Source organism: Lissotriton vulgaris, unplaced genomic scaffold (assembly GCF_964263255.1).
Source record: "Lissotriton vulgaris unplaced genomic scaffold, aLisVul1.2 SCAFFOLD_911, whole genome shotgun sequence".
Taxonomy (NCBI): Eukaryota; Metazoa; Chordata; class Amphibia; order Caudata; family Salamandridae; genus Lissotriton; species Lissotriton vulgaris.
The window spans coordinates 753,509-779,295 of NW_028247209.1; the positions used below are offsets into that span (position 1 = coordinate 753,509).

The following is a 25,787-nucleotide window of genomic DNA, read 5'->3' on the forward strand; positions in this document are numbered from 1 at the left end:
CAAATATCACCCCTTTGAAGGTTTTTGTATACACTGATATCAGTGGTCAAAGTGGCGAAGATCTGAGGGGCACCATGTGCCCATACTTTTTTAAAATATAAGAATAACTTCTTCCATACTTTTTGTGAAAAGACAACCTTCCCAGGATGGTTAATTGTGATAGTTGAAATACTCCAGCTGAAGTGTAAGGCAGGGAGACTCCTGTGGTGTAAAACCGAGGGTGGGGCAGACAGCTAAACAAGCTTTCAGGGGGCCTGCTGCCTGAAAGAAATGTAAATGTGCTTAACTGTTTAATCTGCAAATGTAAAAGGTGTCCCGAAACCAGTATTGGCTTTAAATGATGGAAGCATGTGAAGCTTCCTGGTGACACAGATGCATTCTTTTTGAGTGGTGTTGCAAGGGAGTTAACAGCTGAGCTGTGAAGTGTGCTTTTAAAGGACAGTTATGACAAAATTGCACTATGTACAGCCTGGGTATCGCTAAAATCAATATTATTTGAAGAAATATGTATCTTCAAACATTTTACCTCATTTTGCAGCAGCCTATCTTATATTGTGTGTAATGCAAGTTTAAACTGATGACTTTTTATTCACAGTGCTTTTGGTCACAGGCTGGGACCTCTTACCACTAAACATACTCCAACCACTATTCTCCACGGCACCAACCAGGATTCAATACTGTTGTCCTCTGGTTACAGACACTGACCTCTGCACTGCATCAACTAATACAGGTTTCATAATGTACACTGGTGCATTTCCAAATGATTAATTTAACTTGCATTTATTTTCCATTTAAGCTCTGCGTTATTTTATATGTAGTTACCTGAAGGCGAAAGACTGAAAGAAGTTACAGAATATTTTGTGTTTTTAGCCATGCCTTTGATCCTGGTTCAACACTCACTGTCCCCACCCCCATGTCCACAGCAACACAGATCCCATACTTCTTAGGTCTTGGCTAGACAGCGCATGCACTCTCTCTTCAACACATGTTATTTATTGTTAGGGAGCTATATCCCACTCTCAGTCTCACCATTTGTTCGCTTACACATCGCTCTCATATCCTTCGTTCCAGTTTGTCATGGCATGCGTGCGTAATGCCCCTCCTTGAGTTTGGCCCTCCTCCAGAGATTGGGCCAAGTACTTGTGTCCATCCACTGCTCCTGTTTTTCAGAGTTATTTTTGTAGCTGTGTTTAAACAATCGATATGTGTGCTTATAGTTTCACTCGCTCCATAAACCGTTCCTGCTGCTTCTTTCACTTTCCCACCAGCCCCCATCCCTGTTATTTTTTGCCCCCTTCCACCCACCCCCATTCCTGTTGCATCGTGGACAAACTTAGAGTAAACTTCTGTAACTGCAGACCCTTACCCTGCCAACCCTACACCTCCAAATTCCTTGAAACCGAGTCCAAACGATCCTTTCTACCTCCCGCTATTCAGTGGGAGCCGCCATGTTAGATGATGGAGCCGCCATGTTAGATGATGGGTCCCCATAGCACATGCGCAACAGCCCACTGCCACATGTAGTCATCATCTTGGGAGGAGAGAATTTTAGAGACATATGAACATTAAAAATATGCTCCACTTCTCTGAAAATAAATGTCACAGCCTTATTACGGATAGAGATTTTTTGAATTGAGTACACTTTTTATATGAGAATTGAATATGTAGATTTGAAATAAAAAGTGTAAATCACCCTTTTAAAATAAACAGTACCCACAGACCACACAGCATTTGAAAAATGTTTGTATTTGTGCTGGTTAGAATCCTTTGTTGGCAGTCACACCTTCTTTCAGATGAATGGAAAATCCTGCCAGTCAGTTACGTTCAGTAATAGCTCTGGGAACTTCTGTGAAGTGCCTTCCAAGCCCACATCTAAGCTTGCCTCACAAACCTTACAGACTTCTACAGGAAACCACCTAAAAGACATTCACAGTGACAACTCCAATAGCTCGGGCATTGCCGCGACATAGTCTCTTTGCCAATGCTTGTTTTAATGCGCTTCGACCACCGACTGACATAAATCATCACCGACTTTTCCACGAATGTGTGGCGAGATGTTCTTTTATTTATTTATTTATTTATTTATTTGTGCAATTTTATATAGCGCAAACTTTACCCGAAGGTGTCAGAGCGCTTTACATAGGATCCAGTTGAAAACATAAGGACTGACGGATACATGCGTAAAAAGATTGCAAATTTTTGCATTACATGAGAACCAGTTGAAAGCATACAGACTTAGGATTACATGTGTTTCAAAAAAGGTACAAACAAAAAAAAATTGCAAATGTACAAGAGATAAAATCACACAAGGAGGAGATACAAATGGATATACTCTAGGCCTATACTAGTGATATCTCTATCAACATAGGGAGGGGATACACATGGATATACTCTAAAAGTCACATAGGAGGCTAGACGTTAGAGTTATCTCTATATACATAGGGAAGGGATACACATGGATATACTCTAAGAGTCACATAGGAGACTAGTCGTAGGAGTTATCTCTATAAACATAGGGAAGGGATACACATGGATATACTCTAAGAGTCACCTAGGAGACTAGTCGTTAGAGTTTTCTCTATATACATAGGGAAGGGATACACATGGATATACTCTAACAGTCACATAGGAGACTAGTCGTTCGAGTTATCTCTATATCCATAGGGAAGGGATATGACTGGCTATACTCTAAGATTCACATAGGAATGGTGGAGAGCACAACGGTCTACAGCATATACTAGTGATTAGAGTTATCTCTATATACATAGGGTGAGGATACACATGGATATACTCTAAGAGTCACATAGGAATGGTAGAGAGTAGAAAGGTCTACTGCATATACCAGTGATTAGAGTTATCTCTATATACATAGGGAAGGGATATGACTGGATATACTCTAAGAGTCACATAGGAATGGTGGAGAGCACAACGGTCTACAGCATATACTAGTGATTAGAGTTATCTCTATATACATAGGGAAGGGATAAACATGGATATACTCTAAGAGTCACATAGGCTACAGCATATACTAGTGATTAGAGTTATCTCTATATACATAGGGTGAGGATACACATGGATATACTCTAAGAGTCACATAGGAATGGTAGAGAGTAGAAAGGTCTAATGCATATACCAGTGATTAGAGTTATCTCTATATACATAGGGAAGGGATAGGACTGGATATACTCTAAGAGTCACAGAGAAGGGCAGGCACGTGAGATAAACGAGAGAGGGAAGCATATAGTGGTGAATAAGACAGTGAGGAGTGTGTCAGAGGCAACAGGAGAGACAGTAGGAAAGTCGAAAGGACAGAGGGGGAGGTGAGAGATCGCTAAAATGGCGGAGGAGAAAGGTAGAAGAAGAGGCGAGTCATACAGAGAAAATGGCGGGGAGCACAAAGGTCCAAGTCCGAAAGTCCAGGAAGAGGGCTGACATAGCCAGCAGGTCCAGAGGGAGAAGGGCAGTCCGCAGCAAAGTCGCATCCTCATCGTTCAAGAGGAGCTGGGGCAGAGGAGATCAATCCGGAGACCAGAAGGTCAGGGGAGAAAGACCACAGGCGCCCATTCTCTTATATCGGGTCCTCTCCTTCATGGTTGTTTGCCAGGTATAAACTGTTAAGGTCTCAAATGCACCAAGATATCTGTTGGTGCGTAAACCCACCGAGTTATCTTTCCATGCTAGCTCCAGGCACGAAACAACCGTTCATACCTACAAGAGAGACGAACATGACTCTTGGACAATTACATTATTTTTTCCGAAAGCTTCGAACTGGTGCTTAAAAATGAGTCGAATGAAAAACCACACCAAAACAGGACGACGAATGGCAGACAACCTGGCGTACTTTAGAGAAGAAAAATGTTTTCTTTTAATTGAAAGCTCTAATTTCCGTCAAAATGCTGGAAAATGTGAAAAGTGCTTGACTGTATGATTCAAACCCCGACTAACATATACAAAGTATCCAGAACGTGATTTCGACATCTCCACTCATCAACAATCCGTTAAGCCGAGAAAAAAAAGGGAATGAAAGTGAATGCGGTCAACACAAAAGAACGAATAAAAAGACCCCGCCGCCGCATGATGTAATCGTCGTGATCGCCACAAAGAAATCTATAGTGAGGCCTGCAGTAGACAAGGCTGCAGTCCCGCGACTGACCTGCTGGGGGACTCGTGTCTTACCGAGAACAGTTTTGTGCCTTCCGCATTCTCTTTCGTTCCCCTTCCAAGGACAAAGGTTATGTCGGATAACTGACATGTAATTCCAGTTAGCTAGTAACAATTGGTTTGTACTGGACTCACCTGAAGCCTATCGAGTCTTTGGGCTTCTAGTCAAAGGCTAAGGAGAATGCGTTATTTGCCTGGTTAATGACGTCAGGCACGTTTCTGTAGTGGGCAGAGAGCATGAAAAAGACGTTACAATACTAATAAGAACGGTGAACATTTTAGGAAGAAGGTATTTTAAATCAATGGGAAGTTACACTTTTAGGGTCTAAAAATAAATGTAATAGGTACTTTTAGAGTTAATGCGTTCATGTAATGTTAAGGGTAGACATTTGCTATTTTTCAATTTTACAAAATAGTAGGAGGAACGTTGCACTGGAAAAGGGTGCCCTGATACTCGGACAGAAAAATAGACACTGCGCTGTCCTAATCTCTACGGATTTTGTCGGAAGCCTGCTTGAACCGACCCTAAACGTGCTTCCAATTTAGGACTAAATACACAATTCTACTGTGTTTATTTCTTCTTTTAAAAGCAGCTGACCAATTGAAATGTCCGCAGACTTTCACTGTGGTGCTCGTGGAACAATTCTGTTTTTCTGCAATGAATGTTCTGCAAACCCTCTTGAAACCGCTGTAACTACTGCACTAAGAAGGAGGTCACCCCAGGTAAGTACCGAGCTACATCACAAAAGGAGTTTGGATGTGAGTTGGTTAGACACTGGGGTAGAGAGGCGAGATACAGGGTAGATACTTGGGCAGGGAGGTTCGTAAATGACAGAGGGGAACGCAAACCTCAAAGAAACACAGACTGATAACCACACATGCCGTGAATGATCCCTTTGTACACATGTTCCTCGGATATGAATTTACCTTGAAAAATGAAAAGATGAGGCGTTTAGTAAAATAGGGACAAGGTGGTTTAATTAAATGTAGCGTCCGGGAGCATATCGACCGAGTAGCGTCTGAAGAAAATCTCTCACTGTACAGAAGTTTTGGCTTACCATTTATACCATTTGTGAGGCACAATAAACCGATCAGGCATTCTTGGCCTGGTCATAAAGAGCAAGAACAATAATCTGATGAGGGGGGACACAGGTGACTGTCGGCCTCAGAAGAGCTGGTGTGGGCCAGTGTGTTTGTGTCCAGATGACCGCCGTGATCAACACGTAATCACTACGTGTGGTGTGTATGCTGTGTCCTGATTGGCGGAGTGTTCCCAACTTTATGTGCCATCTATCTTTGTGGTATTTTGGGAACGCTTGCCTTTGGCCAAACGTTTTTTTATTGAGGCCAATTTCCTTGGACCTGTTTGTGGTGTAAATGCCTATCTGTGGGATCAATCAGGGTTTCTCCTGGGTGCGCGTTTGTCTATGGGCTAAGTGAAACACCACCTGTCACCTGTGAATCGGTAGGCTCGGGTTTGAGTCACAGGGCATGTCTGACCACGTATCGCTGACTCGGGGTTAATGGGAAGGTCAGCTTGGGCGAATCTGACAGCAATGATATGAGTTTGTTGAAATGTTTACAATTAACATGCCGGTCATTGATATATTTCTTACTGACATCCTCAGTATTGCGCTTGCAGTTGTCATAGGGTACATCAATATTGTCTTTACTGATATTGACATTGTTATGCATGCATAGATTGCGGCATACATTGACATTGTTTCTACTGGTATCAACATTGCTGACCCCAGGACACCCCCCATGCCGCACGGCTCGCCAGCTGTAGCGCGTCTCTGCCCCGGCGCCACAGGCTCGTCCCTGGCATCGGTGCCCCTCGCTGCCCACCGCTGCTCCCTTGTGGCCCGCCCTCTTTTTTCTTCTGGAACTCCATTGGCCGCCCCGCTCCCGCCTCCCAGCTGCTCCTCCCTCCCACTTCACCTCATATGGAGCACGCGCATACGCGCAGCTTTCACGCGCAGCGGGCGCGCCGATTGTGCGTCGAAGGCGCCCCAAAGGCAAGCCCGTCTATGCCCGTCCGCGCCTGGGCCGCGCCCATTGCCGGAACCCCTGGTCCTTGACGCTGCCAGCGCACCCGACGAACTTACGACAACGCCACCCTCCACGAACTCAACACCGGCCGGAACCCCGCCTGCCACCGAGCCACCCCGAAATGCACCCACGGACCCTTCACCTGCCAAGCCTGCCCATTCACCTGCCTCCGAACCAGCATCGCACCCGCAAAGCCGAGCACTAGCAACAACTACCTCAAGTGCATCCTGCTCAACACCCGCTCCGTCCACAGGTACGCCATCGAACTCTGGAACCTCCTCCACACAACATCACCAGATGTCGCCTTCCTCACAGAAACCTGGATGAACGCCTCCTCAGCCCCCGACATCTCCATAGCCTTCCTGGACAGCTACAAGATCACCCGGAGGGACCGCGTCAACCAAACCGGAGGAGGCATCGCCATCGTCCACAGAAACACCATCCGCATCACAACCAACTCCAACGACACCCTCACCGCCGCTGAGCACCTTCACTTCCAGATACACACCGACCCCAAGACCACCCTCAGAGGCACTCTCATCTACAGACCCCCCCGGACCACGCACACAATTCAGCGAAGCCATTGCAGACTTTGTCAGTCCGCACGCCCTCACCTCCACAGACTACATCCTCCTAGGGGACCTCAAATCCACCTGGAGAACAACAAGGACTGCAACACGCCACCCTGCTGGACAACCTCGCCAACCTCAGACTCAAGCAGCTGGTAAACACCCCCACCCACTACGCCGGCCACACGCTTGACCCCATCTTCTCCTCCAGCAAGCACATCGCCTTCAGCCACTCCACCGGACTTCACTGGACAGATCACAGCTGCGTCCACTTCAACTTCAGAAGAACCACGACCCACCACCACCCGCAACAGGTTCCCCGCAGAAGCTGGAGCAAGATCACCGCTGACCAACTCACCACCACCCTCAGCCAGAACCCGCCCACCAACACAACGGACCCCAGCGAAGCAGCCCACAACCTCACACAGTGGCTCACCAACTGCGCCGACAAACTCGCACCACTGAAGAATCCTCCCAGCAGACCCGGAGGCAGGAAAGCCTCGTGGTTTACCAACGACCTCAAAAATTCCAAGAAAACCTACCGCACCTTCGAGAAAGCCTGGCGCCACGACGAGACAGCAGAACACACTCGCACCACTGAAGAATCCTCCCAGCAGACCCGGTGGCAGGAAAGCCTTGTGGTTTACCAACAACCTCAAAAATTCCAAGAAAACCTGCCGCACCTTCGAGAAAGCCTGGCACCACGACGAGACAGCAGAACATATGACAGCCCTCCAGAACGCCACCCGCAAACACCACCGGCTGATCCGCAACACCAAGAAGACAACATTAAAAGAACGACTGGACAACAACACCCACAACAGCAAGGAACTCTTCAGCACCGTTAAAGAGCTCTCCAACCCCAGTGCCTGCAACAACGACATCACACCCTCGCAATACCTCTGCGACTCACTCGCCTCGTTCTTTCACTGCAAGATCGCCGACATACACAACAGCTTCGGCACACAAACCACACTCCCAACCACCGAACCAGTGCCCCCCACCACCACCCTTTGCACCTGGACCCCTGTCAGCATCGAAGACACCACCCGCCTAATGAACACCATCCACTCCGGCTCCCCTACCGACCCCTGCCCACACCACATCTTAAACAAAGCCGACTCCATCATCGCACCCCAGCTCCGGAACATCATCAACAGCTCCTTCGCATCCGCCACCTTCCCGGAGAGCTGGAAACATGCCGAGCTGAGCTCCCTCCTGAAGAAACCCACCGTGGACCCCACGGACCTCAAGAACTTCTGCCCCATCTCGCTCCTCCCCTTTCCAACCAAAGTCATCGAGAAGAGCGTCAACAGACAACTCTCTGCCTTCCTCGAGACTAAGTATGGGCGGAAAATCCGTTACGCTCGCGGATTTTGCGGATTTTCGGTAAATTTGCAATCCGCGAGATTTGCGAATTTCCCGCAACATCCGCAAATTCGCACGCAGCGGATTTTTTTTTCTTGGTGATACAATTTTGCGGCGCGCGGCGTTGGTGATACAATTTGGCGGCGCGCGGCGTTTATCATCGTTTGCCGAGTTGTTTTTCTCGATATTTTGCGAGTGCCATTTTGGATCTTGCTGCGGAATCCCGCGGGAATTTGGCGAGCGCGATTACGTCATCGCGGCTTGCCAACTTGCACAGCGAGAGTTTGTCAACGCGAGTACGGCGAGATCACGTCTCGCGGTACTTCGCAATTGCGAGATTTGAGATGCGGCGAGCAGCAACAATCTCGCACAAGCGAAAATATAAAATTTGCAATTCTGCACAAGAAATCCACCAGCAAGCAGCATAAACCTTCTTGAAATGATGATTTTTATCTGAATAACTCCTTAGGTTGATATTTTCCTGCACTTTTTTAGCGAGGAGCCCATTTTGGGGAGGGGGAGAGGGGGTGGGAGGAAGGAAGTGCCCCACAGTCTTCAACTTCCTGTTCCTGTCCAGCAGGCTCCTCCCAGTGCTTTGTCCATCTCATGGTCACTTTTCATTTGGATCTGGAGCTGGAAGGATTACTTTTTGTGGATGCTGCTGGATATTTGGATTTGAGGCCTTTTTGACTTTCTTTGGATCACTGTTGGATTAGAAATTTTACAAGTACGTTTGTCTGGGGCATTACAGTTGCTGCAACTACAATTTTGGAATTTTCGATTTTTGGGCTGTTTTGGGGCCTTTTGCCCAGGGGTACTCAGTGGTGGGTGGACTGAGTCTTTCTGTGGGGTGTCTTGAACTTAAACATCATGGAGGGCATGGATGGATTGGGATTGTGCTGATTTTTCAGTGATTTTCGTTTTTGGGGCTGTACTTGTGGCCTTTTCACCAGGGGTATTTGAGTCTAGCATGGGCCTAGTCTTTCTGGGGGGTGTCTTGAACTTAAACATCATGGAGGGCATGGATGGAATGGGATTGTGCTGATTTTTCAGTTATTTTCGTTTTTTGTGGCTGTACTCGTGACCTTTTCACTAGGGGTATTTGAGTCTAGCATGGGCCTAGTCTTTTTGTGGGGTGTCTTGAACTTAAACATCATGGAGGGCATGGATGGAATGGGATTGTGCTGATTTTTCAGTGTTTTTCGATTTTTGGGGGTGTTCATGGGGAGGGACAGGCCATGTGGCTGGGGGCCATTTTGAGTGCTGCTACAGGCCCTGGCCATGTGCTGGGAGGCAAGTGGCCATTTTGAATGCAGGCATTGTTGTTAGGCCTGCAACCATTTTGCCTACTTTTCAACCTTTATGCCCAGGGGTAGTGAGTCTTGCATGGGCCTAGTCTTTCTGTGGGGTGTCTTGAATTTAAACATCATGGAGGGCATGGATGGTATGGGATTGTGTAGATTTTTCAGTGATTTTCGTTTTTGGGGCTCTACTTGTGGCCTTTTCACTAGGGGTATTTGAGTCTAGCATGGGCCTAGTCTTTCTGTGGGGTGTCTTGAACTTAAACATCATGGAGGGCATGGATGGAATGGGATTGTGCTGATTTTTCAGTGATTTTCGTTTTTGGGGCTGTACTTGTGGCCTTTTCACCGGGGGTATTGAGTCTTGCATGGGCCTAGTCTTTCTGTGGGGTGTCTTGAACTTAAACACCATGGAGGGCATGGATGGAATGGGATTGTGCTGATTTTTCAGTGATTTTCGATTTTTGGGGGTGTTCATGGGGAGGGACAGGCCATGTGGCTGGGGGCCATTTTGAGTGCTGCTACAGGGCCTGGCCATGTGCTGGGAGGCAAGTGGCCATTTTGAATGCAGGCATTGTTGTTAGGCCTGCAACCATTTTGCCTACTTTTCAACCTTTATGCCCAGGGGTAGTGAGTCTTGCATGGGCCTAGTCTTTCTGTGGGGTGTCTTGAATTTAAACATCATGGAGGGCATGGATGGAATGGGATTGTGTAGATTTTTCAGTGATTTTCGTTTTTGGGGGCTGTACTTGTGGCCTTTTCACTAGGGGTATTTGAGTCTAGCATGGGCCTAGTCTTTCTGTGGGGTGTCTTGAACTTAAACATCATGGAGGGCATGGATGGAATGGGATTGTGCTGATTTTTCAGTGATTTTCGTTTTTTGGGGCTGTACTTGTGGCCTTTTCACCAGGGGTATTGAGTCTTGCATGGGCCTAGTCTTTCTGTGGGGTGTCTTGAACTTAAACATCATGGAGGGCATGGATGGAATGGGATTGTGCTGATTTTTCAGTGTTTTTCGATTTTTGGGGGTGTTCATGGGGAGGGACAGGCCATGTGGCTGGGGGCCATTTTGAGTGCTGCTACAGGCCCTGGCCATGTGCTGGGAGGCAAGTGGCCATTTTGAATGCAGGCATTGTTGTTAGGCCTGCAACCATTTTGCCTACTTTTCAACCTTTATGCCCAGGGGTAGTGAGTCTTGCATGGGCCTAGTCTTTCTGTGGGGTGTCTTGAATTTAAACATCATGGAGGGCATGGATGGAATGGGATTGTGTAGATTTTTCAGTGATTTTCGTTTTGGGGGCTGTACTTGTGGCCTTTTCACTAGGGGTATTTGAGTCTAGCATGGGCCTAGTCTTTCTGTGGGGTGTCTTGAACTTAAACATCATGGAGGGCATGGATGGAATGGGATTGTGCTGATTTTTTAGTTATTTTCGTTTTTTGGGGCTGTACTTGTGGCCTTTTCACCAGGGGTATTTGAGTCTAGCATGGGCCTAGTCTTTTTGTGGGGTGTCTTGAACTTAAACATCATGGAGGGCATGGATGGAATGGGATTGTGCTGATTTTTCAGTGTTTTTCGATTTTTGGGGGTGTTCATGGGGAGGGACAGGCCATGTGGCTGGGGGCCATTTTGAGTGCTGCTACAGGGCCTGGCCATGTGCTGGGAGGCAAGTGGCCATTTTGAATGCAGGCATTGTTGTTAGGCCTGCAACCATTTTGCCTACTTTTCAACCTTTATGCCCAGGGGTAGTGAGTCTTGCATGGGCCTAGTCTTTCTGTGGGGTGTCTTGAATTTAAACATCATGGAGGGCATGGATGGAATGGGATTGTGCAGATTTTTCTGTGATTTTCGTTTTTGGGGGCTGTACTTGTGGCCTTTTCACTAGGGGTATTTGAGTCTAGCATGGGCCTAGTCTTTCTGTGGGTTGTCTTGAATTTAAACATCATGGAGGGCATGGATGGAATGGGATTGTGCTGATTTTTCAGTGATTTTCGTTTTTGGGGGCTGTACTTGTGGCCTTTTCACTAGGGATATTTGAGTCTAGCATGGGCCTAGTCTTTCTGTGGGGTGTCTTGAACTTAAACATCATGGAGGGCATGGATGGAATGGGATTGTGCTGATTTTTCTGGGTTTTTTTCTCGATTTTTTTGGGGTGTATAACTGAACTGATGTTCCTCTGTCTTCCATTGTTTTTAGGTGCACAAGACTCAAGAGAACCACCAGTGCCAGGAAGAAGTCTTGCAGCGGTGTGTGTGTGCAGCATAACGTCACGCGACGTCACGTCTGGCCTCAGACAACTCTACAATTCGTGCAACTGCGGCCTGCTGTCTGACCTGCTCTGAAGAAGATGGCCCCAAAAAAAGGTCTCCGTAGCTCCTCTAGCAAGAAAGTTGCTAGTAAGGAGCAGAAGAAGCAAGCTACCAAGGAGGCTGGTGTGCCAACCGCCACGTTTTTTGGGAGCAAAAAAAAAAGTACGCCTGCAGCAGCAGGATCTGCTGGGGACCAAGCTGGGAGCAGCACCCCCGCTCCATTGGGTTCAGTGCCTCCACCACCACGCCAACTTAAGTCAAAGCCCTTGAGTGCTTCAGAGGCAGTCAGTGTACTTCTCCAATCACCATCGACCAGTGATGTTGGCTCATCGCAAGAAAGTAGCAGCAATGTCCCTGAATCAACACAGGTTGTTGTAACTCATCCGACAAGTGTTGAACAACCACAGCCGCAACAACATGTGCAAGTAGTACAAGCCCAAGTACATGTGCAAGGAGAGGCAGCGCAAGGAGATGCGCAAGCAGAGGTGCATGGAGGGTCACAAGTGCCCACAATAGTTGTTCCTCCCGAAGTAGGGGCACATCAGGAAATTGACAATCAGACCGAGGTATCATTTGAGGAAGCCACACCTCCTGATGATCATTCATTGTCTTCCACATCCCTAGCAAGGAAAAGATCAAGGGGGGTGTCTACATCTTCTTCAAGCTCACCTCCTACTGATGATCTGGATGACGAATGGGTACCACCACGGCAGCCTGAGAGTGAGGCACACCATGATCTGACAAAGATACCTAAGCGTAAAAGGAGGTCGTCGAAAAACTCATAGCTATGGAGTGTGATGAGGCTCAACAAGAAGTGACGCATACTACTGCTGATGAAGCCTCTCACGACGACGAGCCAGTCATCATAAAGGTCACTGCAGCCCCAGCGGGCATGCAGCAAAGAGACATTTTGACCCTATCCCGAGAAGCTGCTGAGCATGATGATGATGTCGACGAGGAGTCAATGGAAACACAACAATCATTGGATTTGGAGTTAACTAGTACACCAACACCTACCGCTTCCATATTTCTTCCTCGCAAGAAGGGACTTCCATCCACCTCGACCTCAATTAGTGGTGGTGAAAGTACAAAACGTACTGAAGTTCGGCAATCCACATCCTCCACTTCATCTGGCATTAGCAGCAGGACCACCACCACCAGTATCGCCGCCTCCTCCGGCCCCCAAAGACATTTCAAGTCTCCAGTTTGGGACTTCTTTAGTGTTTGCCCAAGAATGGAAAACATAGCCATTTGTAGCATGTGTAAGTTTCGAGTTAGTCGTGGTAAGTTTGGTACCAACTATGGTACCGGAGGCCAGAGAGGTCATCTTAGGAGAGCGCACCCTGTCCAATGGTTTGCGCACCTAGAGGCGGTCAAGGAAGCCCGAATTGCACGTAATGAAAACGTTGATTTTTCATCTGATGATGACGAGGAGGAAGAAGACAATTCAAACACTTCACTTACACCCAGTACCCCTGTCAGCAGCACACCCCATGTGAGCCACACTAAGAGTGTGGGAGAGAGTGAGACATCAAGGCGGAAAAGTTCATCAGCGAGCGTAACTGGGTCGAAGATATCATCATCATCCCGTAAATCCTTGGTCCAGGGCAACATTAAAAAGATGTTCTTTACAGAAGCGCAATATGAACGCAACCACCCACTGACGCGTCTGTATAGCACTAAGCTGGCTAAAATGCTAGCTCTGGACCTTCTCCCTTTTTCTTTTGTAGAAGGGGTTGGTTTTCTAGAATTAGTGGCAGCGCTCTGCCCTAAATGGAAGGTTCCTAGCCGGTTCTATTTTGCCCGAGTTGCGGTTCCAGCACTACATGAAGATGTTCTGGAGGTGATTGGGGCAGCTTTGCAGAAGAGTGCTGTTCACACTATACATCTGACAACAGACATGTGGACCAGTGGCGCAGGCGCTGATTACATGTGCATCACTGCACACTGGGTCTCTTTTTCAGGGGCTAAAGCAAAGCTAAACACAGGTGTTGACCCGGACATTGTTTTTAAAGCTGCTCGGAAACATGCAACACTAGCCATGTTTGGTTTGGAGAAACGTCACACAGCAGAAAACATTTTGGATGTCTTTAACACAAAGGTCCTTAACTGGCTGTCCCCAAAAAAACGCCAGGTTGGTTATGTTTCCACGGACAATGGCGCCAATATAGTTAAGGCCATGAAGCTGGGTCACTATTTCAGAGTGCCGTGTTTGGCGCACTGTATAAACCTGGTTGTCCAAAAATTCTTGGGTAATAAAGGCAGTGCAGCGAGTATTGGACACCTGCCGAAAAATGTGCAACCATTTCAGCCATTCTTTTAAGGCCCGGAAGCATCTGAGGAGCCTGCTATATCAACGTCAAATGCCAGTGAAAGCACTCATCCAGGAGGTGGTAACACGTTGGAACTCAACCTTCTACATGCTTGAGCGTCTGTATGAGCAGTATACGGTACTCGATCAATATTTCTTAACAGAGGGTACAGCTCAGGAGGACCTGAGGATGGGTGCGGCGCAATGGAACATAGTTCAAAGCCTGACACGCATGCTTCGTCCTTTTGAGTTCTTCACGCGTGCAGTCAGCAAGGAGGACTGTAATTTGGGAAAAGCTATCCCATTGTTGTACATGCTGGAGCACCAACTGAAGGAGGTGTGTTCTGTGTTTGAAAATGATGTAAAAAACCAAGACTCATTTGTTCTGGCTGAGAAATTATTAGAGCTCCTACAAGGTGATGAACGTCTTAAAATGATCCACTCAGAAGAGCATTACATTTGTGCTACTATTCTGGATCCACGCTACAAAAAGGCGCTGGCAGGCCAAGCATTCTTTCCTTTTGATGATGAACATGTTCCAAAGTACAAACGTTGGCTAGCCTTGTCAGCCAAGAGGTTTGAAAGAGAACGGCAGAAAATTTAAGGAAATGGCAGTACATCAGCAGGCCATCCCCAGTCAAAACAATCCACTTCTGCACCTGTGGCTGTGGCACAAGTGACCTCTCAGCCGTTAAAGACACCGGCAACCGGATCATCTGCACCATACACAACAGAAACATTGGAGGCTGAAGAGGATTGGCTAGCTCTGCGTGGGTTTGGTTCTCAAAAGGTCAGAGGCACAGCAACAGCTAAGCAAAGTGGAGGAACCTTGGATGAGGACCTTGAGTCGATGGTGAAGGACTATCTGAATGACTCAACAGAGGTCTATGTTTATTCTGACCCATTGGCGTATTGGCATGGGAAAAAAGAATTGTGGCCACAGCTCACCAACCTGGCTTTAAACTACTTGTCTTGCCCACTCGTAAGCGTGTCTTCTGAACGTGTTTTCAGTGCTGCTGGTGGCATTGTAACTCCCAAACGGAGCCGCCTCTCGCCCAAAAATGTGGAGAGGTTAACAATGATCAAGATGAATCAGCACCTCATACCACCAGATTTCAGAGTACGAGAAAGCGCGCCGGATGAAGACGAGGTGGCCAGAAACATAGATGAGGGAATTTCTACTCTGTCAGGTGACACTGAGATCACCCTGCCTGAATTCGCAGAGTATGATGACGAAGCCTTATTCTCATTCCTGGACCGTGATACCGAGCCCTGAAAATGAGACAACGAATCAATACTTTCTTTTTCGTCCTTATTCACTTTTATTCCTGTGTGTCTGTCTTTCTTTGTTGTGCACAGTTAATATATTTCAAACTTTAATCAGATAATCACAAAAACAAGCCCATCAGCAGAACTGTCTTCACTGGTTTGCTAATTGATTTGAAGTTGCCGCAGTCTGCATTCCTCAGGTTCACAAGTTCAGAAGAACATGCTCCTCTATCCTCCTCCTCCAGACTCCTATTTCCATCAAACCAGAGGGCTGGTTTACGCCCAATGAAGAAAGACTCAGCACTTGTGGGGGTGTTGTTCTACCTCTTTGCAGGTGAGTTGACGGCTCTGGGACCATTGTTGGGAAGCTCTAATACCGGATAAAAGTGGTTTGGACCAAATCCGAGGCGCAAATTTTTTAGTGTTTTTGCTGACTTGCTTGCCTTTGAGGTGCTCTTAGGGGGGGTTCCGTCTGTTTGTGGGTGAGTTTCGGGGTCTGGGAGCACTGCTGGGACACTCTAATCTTGATTGCATTTGCTTTTCAGGAAATCCGTGGTGGCAACCCCGACTTATGGCCTAGCTACGCAGCGCGTTTGGACCGAAGGCCGAGAAATATTGCAAGTATGAGATTTTGCTTTTGGCCTGTTTGGGGGTGTTATGCTTCTTGGCGGGTGGGTTGGCGGGTCTTGGGGCATTCCTGGGAAGGTCTAATACCGGGTAGAAGTGGTTGGGACAAAATCCAGGCCGATTTTTTTTGTTGCTATTTCTGACATTTTGCTCAATGTAGCGTTTTCGGGGGCCTGTTTGGGGGGCTTCCTGGTGTTTGTGGGTGAGTTTTGGGGTCTGGGAGCACTTCTGGGACACTCTAATCTTGATTGCATTTGCTTTTCAGGAAATCCGTGGTGGCAACCCCGACTTATGGCCTAGCTACGCAGCGCGTTTGGACCGAAGGCCGAGAAATATTGCAAGTATGAGATTTTGCTTTTGGCCTGTTTGGGGGTGTTATGCTTCTTGGCAGGTGGGTTGGCGGGTCTTGGGGCATTCCTGGGAAGGTCTAATACCGGGTAGAAGTGGTTGGGACAAAATCCAGGCCGATTTTTTTTGTTGCTATTTCTGACATTTTGCTCAATGTAGCGTTTTTGGGGGCCTGTTTGGGGGGCTTCCTGGTGTTTGTGGGTGAGTTTCGGGGTCTGGGAGCACTGCCGGGACACTCTAATCTTGATTGCATTTGCTTTTCAGGAAATCCGTGGTGGCAACCCCAACTTATGGCCTAGCTACGCAGCGCGTTTGGACCGAAGGCCGAGAAATATTGCAAGTATGAGATTTTGCTTTTGGCCTGTTTGGGGGTGTTATGCTTCTTGGCGGGTGGGTTGGCGGGTCTTGGGGCATTCCTGGGAAGGTCTAATACCGGGTAGAAATGGTTGGGACAAAATCCAGGCCGATTTTTTTTGTTGCTATTTCTGACATTTTGCTCAATGTAGCGTTTTCGGGGGCCTGTTTGGGGGGCTTCCTGGTGTTTGTGGGTGGGTTTCGGGGTCTGGGCGCACTGCTGGCTATATATACTTTACTTTGCAAGAGGTTTGAAGCAAATCCATGGTGGCAGAGGGGAGTTAGGGCCTAGCTGCAAAGTGCGCGCTGAGTGATTTGGGAAATTTGGAAAAAAATGACAAAGTCCCCATTTTTGTACTTTTGCTCTTTGGCTGTTTGGGGGTCTTCTACTCGTTTTCTCCTGGGTTGACGGCTCTGGGGCCATGGCTGGGAAGCTCTAATACCGGATAAAAGTGGTTGGGACAAAATCCACGTCTATTTTTTTTGTTGCTATTTCTGACATTTTGCTCAATGTAGCGTTTTCGGGGGCCTGTTTGGGGGGCTTCCTGGTGTTTGTGGGTGAGTTTTGGGGTCTGGGAGCACTGCTGGGACACTCTAATCTTGATTGCATTTGCTTTTCAGGAAATCCGTGGTGGCAACCCCGACTTATGGCCTAGCTACGCAGCGCGTTTGGACCGAAGGCCGAGAAATATTGCAAGTATGAGATTTTGCTTTTGGCCTGTTTGGGGGTGTTATGCTTCTTGGCGGGTGGGTTGGCGGGTCTTGGGGCATTCCTGGGAAGGTCTAATACCGGGTAGAAGTGGTTGGGACAAAATCCTCGCGGAAAAGCCTTTTGGCACTTTTTGTAACTTAGGGTTCGTTAGGGTTAGCCCTAGCAGCAGGATTGCATGTGTTTCGGGGTGTTCTAGATTTTTGCAACTGAGTTCTGGGGTCTTAGAGCACTCGTGAGAATGTGTAATTTTGGTTGCAAGTCATTTGAAGAAAATCCATGGTGGGAAAGGGGGGATTTGGCATAGTTAAAGAAAGCCTTTGCCACTATTCTTAACTTAGGGTTCGTTAGGGTTAGCAGTGTTTCTATTGCATGTGTTTGGGTGGGGGGGTTTTCGAGTCTTGGAGCGATGCTGGCTATGGATACTTTTGCTTGGTTGCTTGCAAGTGGTTTGAATGCAATCCACGGTGGGTAAGGGGGTACTTGGGCCTACTTTTACTTTCAAAGTACGTTTTGTCACCAGTTTTCTGCTAGGCCTAGTTTTCTGAGATTTGATTGGGGGTCTTCTACATTTTTGCGACTGGCTTTAGTAAGGGTCTGGGTGGGAGCACTGCTGGGAAGATCTAATTTTGTTCTAAAACACAGTTTACAGGACACCTAGCTTGAGGGGAAAGATCCGCTACATTAATTTGCCCATACTTATTTATCCTTCAAAAGGTGACTCTGACAGAGTACGCACTTTCAAAAATATTGTACTGTCTACTAGGAAAATCAAAGTGTGACTTTTTGCACTCCACAGCCTACATACCTTATATTTATTTATCAGTGGTGTTGTAATATTATATCACTTCCTGTTTTTCGTTGAATAATTACAGGCCGGGTTTCAGTCTGTGCAATGGGGAAAAAAGGATGGAGTTAGGCTTCACATTAGCGAGCCACAATTCAGCATCAGAGGGGTCCCCAACAGGTGTGGAGTAAGTGAAGAGCATGGAAATTCAAGAAATTTTTGGAAAAATCAAAAAAAGAATCAAAACTGTTCTAGAAATGCAGTGTTTTATTCACCATGCATTCATGTCATCATAGTTAAGTTGTTTTTAAAAACATCAAAATATACAGATGATTATCATTTGTTCGTGTGCCCAAAGAAGGAAGGAGAAGGAAGGGGGGAACGAAGTAAAGTTTAACAAAAAGATTGTGACTCACTTTACATTCAATTACGACATAGAACATACATTGAAATTCATGTATAAATTCTAAATGATCCCCATCAATCGGGGTCACATACAGTGTACAAAAGTTTTGGAATTTTATTGGGTAGTCAAACTCCTATGAAGCCGTATAAATCACGCTGGTGGTAGGAGTTGAAAAGGGTAGATAACAGTCTACGTTTCGACCCAAGGTGTTGTAGGATAGTTGATCCTTACAGTGCGGGTCTTCTTCAGGACATATGGGGGTGGGGGGTGGGCAAACCTCGTAGGGTTGAAGAAAAATTAAAAGTCAAAACTACTTATTCATCGAGGGCTGCGAGTCCCTATCAAAACCGTAGCGGAAAGTGCCGCCCTGGAACAACGTTAAAAACACTGAGGGCTGACCATGACAACATAATATCTGCAAAGGTGCAACATATTTACCTGCTGTAAATTACAGGTCGGAGGGTGACAGGAGTGATCAAAAATGACTGCGGATTATAATCTGAGGGGATCAAAAGATCGTGAGGGAAAGGTCAGAATCGTTATGTGGAAACAATTCAATGGCTACCAGAGGGTCGGAAAAGGAAAAGATACGGATTTTACCTTATTTTCAAAGAACGGCTGGGCTAGTTCAACAGTCCGTATCTAAGAAAGGGAATGAAGGACCAATGAGTTGTCCGTCCCCTATTCATTAATGGACAAGTGAAAATTGGATAAAGAGTTCGCAGACAAGCTTACCCGTAGGCACAAGTCTTGCCGTGTCGACAGGGAAGTCTCGAGGTTGATGGCGTCTCCCGTAACCAGGAAGTAAGACGGGAGGGGGCGTGGTAATCCTTAAGTATGCTACTAATCGAGATGGAAAAAAGACTACACAGCGGTTGCCAGGTTACCATCCTGGTGTAAGGAGTCATCGAGTTGTTGTGTTTATGCATGTCAGCAAAAGGCCACCCTATATCCTGGTGCTTGGCCGCATGAACCTACCGACATGGTGGTTAAATGCATCCAAACTGGAATGAAGTGAAAAAGATTCTATGGAATGATTTTGGGACGGAGTGGGACCTTTCCGGGTAATACATTGCATTTTGACAAAGATACTTTCTTGCATGAACCAGCCGGACATGGCGGTTTAGATGCGTAACCCATTCCGAATATGAAACAGTCAAAGATATATCTCTAGATTGCCTATCTGCATTAGTCTACCAACAATGTGATTGAAAATGCACGTTATACTGTAATCCAAATGTTAAAGTCAAAAATAGAATAGAGATAAAAAGTTTCACTTGTCCGCATGAACCTGCCAACAGGGCGGTTAGATGCATGACAGCTACACAGAATAAAGTCAAGGCTCGAAGACAGATTTCTGATGATAGATTGAAAGTTAGAGATTAGCCAGTTGAGCAAAGGTGTTTTCAGATTCATTTAACCCATTTTTTAGAGAGTCGAAAAAATTGATCCATTTCAGTTCCCTGACATTCAGAACAAGGGCTATATTACCACCCCTTGGGCCGAGTTTCACCTGCTCTAGTATGACCCACCTCAGGCTTTCCGGTAAGTGGTTTTCTTTGATACAATGTTCTACCATGGGAGCTCCTTGTACCTTACACTTGACCCTGCTGCAGTGTTGAAGAAACCTCCCTTTGGCACGTTGCTGTGTCTGTCCAACATAGGGTAAATCACATGGACATATAATGCAGTATACCACGTTGGTGGTGTTGCAGTTAGTGTGTGACTTGAGTGTTACTCGTAGCTGTTTGTGAATAAATTCCTTAGTCTGTATGGTCGCAGGGCATGCCTTGCAGCATCCACATCTAAAGTGACCAACAATGGGTGGGAGATTCCACATTGAGGTGATAGTGGGTTCATTCACGGTATCAAGGAGTGAGCAGACTACGTGGTCACGAATGTTTTTAGCCTTTTTGAAGGAGTGTAGTGGTAGGTCTTTGCTATCAAGGTCCTCTGAAATTAGATTCCAATGTTTATTGATGGCTTTCTTTATTGAGTTGCTCTGAGTCGAGAAAGTTGTTACACAGATCAGGCACTTTTCAATATTTCGTTTTTGCTCATTAGGCTGTAGCAAGACTTCCCGGGGATTGAACCATGCTCTCTTCATGGCTTTTCTGATCAGGCGCTCCGGATAGCCACGTTCTATCAGTCGTGCCATAAGGTTTTCAGATTGTTCCATATAGTCCTCTTTCTTGCTGATATTGCGATGGATTCGCAGGAATTGCCCAAAAGGCAGATTATCCCTCAGACCTCGTGGATGATGGCTGGAGTATTGGAGTAATGAATTTCTCTCTGTCGGCTTCCTGAATAGGGTTGTATGTAATACATCCTCCTCGGCGATGATGGAGATATCCAAAAAATTGATAGATTTTTTATCAAATTGAATGGTAAATTGGATATCTTGTGACCTCCTATTAAGCCAGATGAAGAAATCATTAATTTCCGTCTCTGTTCCCGTCCAGATTAAGAGAATATCATCTATATTGGGTCTAAAGGGATTGATATCATTCAACACGAATGTTTCTTCATAGGTTGACATGAAAATTATGGCTAGGTCCGGCGCAAATGCTGCCCCCATAGCCACCCCCTTGGTCTGAAGGTAGAAAAAATTCTGAAACATGAAAAAAATTTTCATCATGGCAATTTTAAGGAGTGAAATGATGAATGAAGTAGGAACCTGGACAGGTGCCACTCTTTTGTTCAGCGCGAGTGTGGCCACAACAAGTGCTTCTTCTTGGGGTATGCTAGTATAGAGCGACACAATGTCACATGTCGCAAGTAGTTCTTGTTTTGAGTCAAAAGGGCATCCGTCTATTAAGTTGATAGTATGTGTTGTATCCCGGATGTAGGTTGCAGTGTCTTCGGCCAGTGGTTTAAGAAAAAAGTCTATATATTTACATAGGGGTTCCAGTATAAAGCCGCAGCCGGAGACGATTGGTCGTCCCGGTGGTTGGTTTAGATCTTTGTGCACCTTCGGCAAGGTGTAAATTGTTGGTATCCGTGGGTCTTTTTGGTTTAGAAATCGAAACTCTTGGTCGGATAGAAAACCTTGATCCAAGCCCTCTAGTGTTGTTCTAAGTATCTCCCCTGCCAATTCTTTCGACGGATCACCGGGCAGTCTCCTATAGCTGATTCCATCTCCTAGTTGCCTCAGGATCTCGTTTTTGTAGTTATCCACGTCCTGAACCACAATTGCACCGCCTTTGTCGGCGGGTTTCACGACCACAGTCTTGTTATCTTTCAAGGTTATTAGAGCAAGTTTTTCTGCTTTGCTGATATTGTATTTGATGAATTTCCTTTCATCTAGGATCCTCTTTACATCACGTAAAACAAGGCTTTCATAGGCCAGGATGCGTTGGGTCATGGCGTAGGTAGGGGAACAAAGGTTGATAGAATTCTAAGGCCAGTAGTGGAGGAGAGTCGTTGGATTGGTCTATCTTTGAAAAAGTATCTGAGTCTAATTTTTCTGAAAAAATTGTGAAGTTCAGCCAAGGTGGTAAAGACGTTCGGTATGGCGGTAGGTACAAATGATAAACCGCGCTGAGCACTCTCATTTCTTCCTCCTTAGGAGTATATTTAGAGATGTTAATCACAGGAGACGAAGTAGGCCTCACCATCTGTAATTCTTTCTGCGGGTCGATCTCTCCCCGTGTTCTTCCTGGGGGGGGGAAATTCACCTGTTTCGTGCCTCTTCCCCTGCCGGAATCCCATTCTTCTCTCAGATTCTGTTGTCCCCTGCCAGAGCCTCTGTTCCAGTTGTTGCCTCTGCCCCGGGGGGGTCTCCATCCACCCTGTCCTAAAAAAGAATTAGGTTGGTAGGAAGGGCCGTATGCTTCCTGGTATCTGTAGGATCCACTGGGGCCGGCTTTTTCGGAGTCCTCTCCGGAACTGTAGGACGAGTCCGAGAAGGTGGTGAAGTTCTTTATGGTAGTTGTTTCGAAGTCTTGGAGTGTCTCCACACTCCAAGACTTCGAAGCAACTACCATAAAGAAAAAGTTGGAGAAACTTGCCCGAGATCTGAAACTGTACGATAAGAAAAAGACGTACCCCTACCTCCAGGAGGAATACTACCGGCAAGATCCGCAAGGTAGATTCACTAACCGGGGACGAGGTGCCTATAGAGGTGCCTATAGAGGGAGAAGAAACTTCACCACCTAATTCTTTTTTAGGACAGGGTGGATGGAGACCCCCCCGGGGCAGAGGCAACAACTGGAACAGAGGCTCTGGCAGGGGACAACAGAATCTGAGAGAAGAATGGGATTCCGGCAGGGGAAGAGGCACGAAACAGGTGAATTTCCCCCCCCAGGAAGAACACGGGGAGAGATCGACCCGCAGAAAGAATTACAGATGGTGAGGCCTACTTCGTCTCCTGTGATTAACATCTCTAAATATACTCTTAAGGAGAAAGAAATGAGAGTGCTCAGTCGCGGTTTATCATTTGTACCTACCGCCATACCCAACGTCTTTACCACCTTGGCTGAACTTCACAATTTTTTCAGAAAAATTAGACTCAGATACTTTTTCAAAGATAGACCAATCCAACGACTCTCCTCCACTACTGGCCTTAGAATTCCATCAACCTTTGTTCCCCCCACCTACGCCATGACCCAACGCATCCTGGCCTATGAAAGCCTTGTTTTATGTGATGTAAAGAGGATCCTAGATGAAAGGAAATTCATCAAATACAATATCAGCAAAGCAGAAAAACTTGCTCTAATAACCTTGAAAGATAACAAGACTGTGGTCGTGAAACCCGCCGACAAAGGCGGTGCAATTGTGGTTCAGGACGTGGATAACTACAAAAACGAGATCCTGAGGCAACTAGGAGATGGAATCAGCTATAGGAGACTGCCCGGTGATCCGTCGAAAGAATTGGCAGGGGAGATACTTAGAACAACACTAGAGGGCTTGGATCAAGGTTTTCTATCCGACAAAGAGTTTCGATTTCTAAACCAAAAAGACCCACGGATACCAACAATTTACACCTTGCCGAAGGTGCACAAAGATCTAAACCAACCACCGGGACGACCAATCGTCTCCGGCTGCGGCTCCATACTGGAACCCCTATGTAAATATATAGACTTTTTTCTTAAACCACTGGCCGAAGACACTGCAACCTACATCCGGGATACAACACATACAATCAACTTAATAGACGGATGCCCTTTTGACTCAAGACAAGAACTACTTGCGACATGTGACATTGTGTCGCTCTATACTAGCATACCCCAAGAAGAAGCACTTGTTGTGGCCACACTTGCGCTGAACAAAAGAGTGGCACCTGTCCAGGTTCCTACTTCATTCATCATTTCACTCCTTAAAATTGCCATGATGAAATTTTTTTTCATGTTTCAGAATTTTTTCTACCTTCAGACCAAAGGGGTGGCTATGGGGGCAGCATTTGCGCCGGACCTAGCCATAATTTTCATGTCAACCTATGAAGAAACATTCGTGTTGAATGATATCAATCCCTTTAGACCCAACATACGTATGTGGATGAGATATATAGATGATATTCTCTTAATCTGGACGGGAACAGAGACGGAAATTAATGATTTCTTCATCTGGCTTAATAGGAGGTCACAAGATATCCAATTGACCATTCAATTTGATAAAAAATCTATCAATTTTTTGGATATCTCCATCATCGCCGAGGAGGATGTATTACATACAACCCTATTCAGGAAGCCGACAGAGAGAAATTCATTACTCCAATACTCCAGCCATCATCCACGAGGTCTGAGGGATAATCTGCCTTTTGGGCAATTCCTGCGAATCCATCGCAATTGCAGCAAGAAAGAGGACTATATGGAACAATCTGAAAACCTTATGGCACGATTGATAGAACGTGGCTATCCGGAGCGCCTGATCAGAAAAGCCAGGAAGAGAGCATGGTTCAATCCCCGGGAAGTCTTGCTACAGCCTAATGAGCAAAAACGAAATATTGAAAAGCGCCTGATCTGTGTAACAACTTTCTCGACTCAGAGCAACTCAATAAAGAAAGCCATCAATAAACATTGGAATCTAATTTCAGAGGACCTTGATAGCAAAGACCTACCACTACACTCCTTCAAAAAGGCTAAAAACATTCGTGACCACGTAGTCTGCTCACTCCTTGATACCGTGAATGAACCCACTATCACCTCAATGTGGAATCTCCCACCCATTGTTGGTCACTTTAGATGTGGATGCTGCAAGGCATGCCCTGCGACCATACAGACTAAGGAATTTATTCACAAACAGCTACGAGTAACACTCAAGTCACACACTAACTGCAACACCACCAACGTGGTATACTGCATTATATGTCCATGTGATTTACCCTATGTTGGACAGACACAGCAACGTGCCAAAGTGAGGTTTCTCCAACACTGCAGCAGGGTCAAGTGTAAGGTACAAGGAGCTCCCATGGTAGAACATTATATCAAAGAAAACCACTTACCGGAAAGCCTGAGGTGGGTCATACTAGAGCAGGTGAAACTCGGCCCAAGGGGTGGTAATATAGCCCTTGTTCTGAATGTCAGGGAACTGAAATGGATCAATTTTTTCGACTCTGTAAAAAATGGGTTAAATGAATCTGAAAACACCTTTGCTCAACTGGCTAATCTCTAACTTTCAATCTATCATCAGAAATCTGTCTTCGAGCCTTGACTTTATTCTGTGTAGCTGTCATGCATCTAACCGCCCTGTTGGCAGGTTCATGCGGACAAGTGAAACTTTTTATCTCTATTCTATTTTTGACTTTAACATTTGGATTACAGTAAAACGTGCATTTTCAATCACATTGTTGGTAGACTAATGCAGATAGGCGATCTAGAGATATATCTTTGACTGTTTCATATTCGGAATGGGTTACGCATCTAAACCGCCATGTCCGGCTGGTTCATGCAAGAAAGTATCTTTGTCAAAATGCAATGTATTACCCGGAAAGGTCCCACTCCATCCCAAAATCATTCCATAGAATCTTTTTCACTTCATTCCAGTTTGGATGCATTTAACCACCATGTCGGTAGGTTCATGCGGCCAAGCACCAGGATATAGGGTGGCCTTTTGCTGACATGCATAAACACAACAACTCGATGACTCCTTATACCAGGATGGTAACCTGGCAACCGCTGTGTAGTCTTTTTTCCATCTCCATTAGTAGCATACTTAAGGATTACCACGCCCCCTCCCGTCTTACTTCCTGGTTACGGGAGACGCCATCGACCTCGAGAC

At 46.3% G+C, this 25,787-nt stretch overlaps 1 protein-coding gene across 1 annotated transcript; it reads left to right on the plus strand.

The window, feature by feature from the left end:
• The first annotated feature begins 21,976 nt into the window (after window positions 1–21,976).
• On the plus strand, window positions 21,977–25,181 carry LOC147665597 (uncharacterized). Its single transcript, XM_086949666.1, has 2 exons — window positions 21,977–22,153; window positions 23,102–25,181. Exon 2 carries the CDS (start codon window positions 23,172–23,174, stop codon window positions 25,179–25,181), a length of 2,010 nt encoding a protein of 669 aa, XP_086805792.1. The 5' UTR covers window positions 21,977–22,153; window positions 23,102–23,171.
• Window positions 25,182–25,787: the final 606 nt, after the last annotated feature.

Bases quoted from the DNA above. Each gene is read 5' to 3' on its own strand.
- LOC147665597 (XM_086949666.1), top strand. From the start codon at position 23,172: ATGACCCAACGCATCCTGGCCTATGAAAGCCTTGTTTTATGTGATGTA.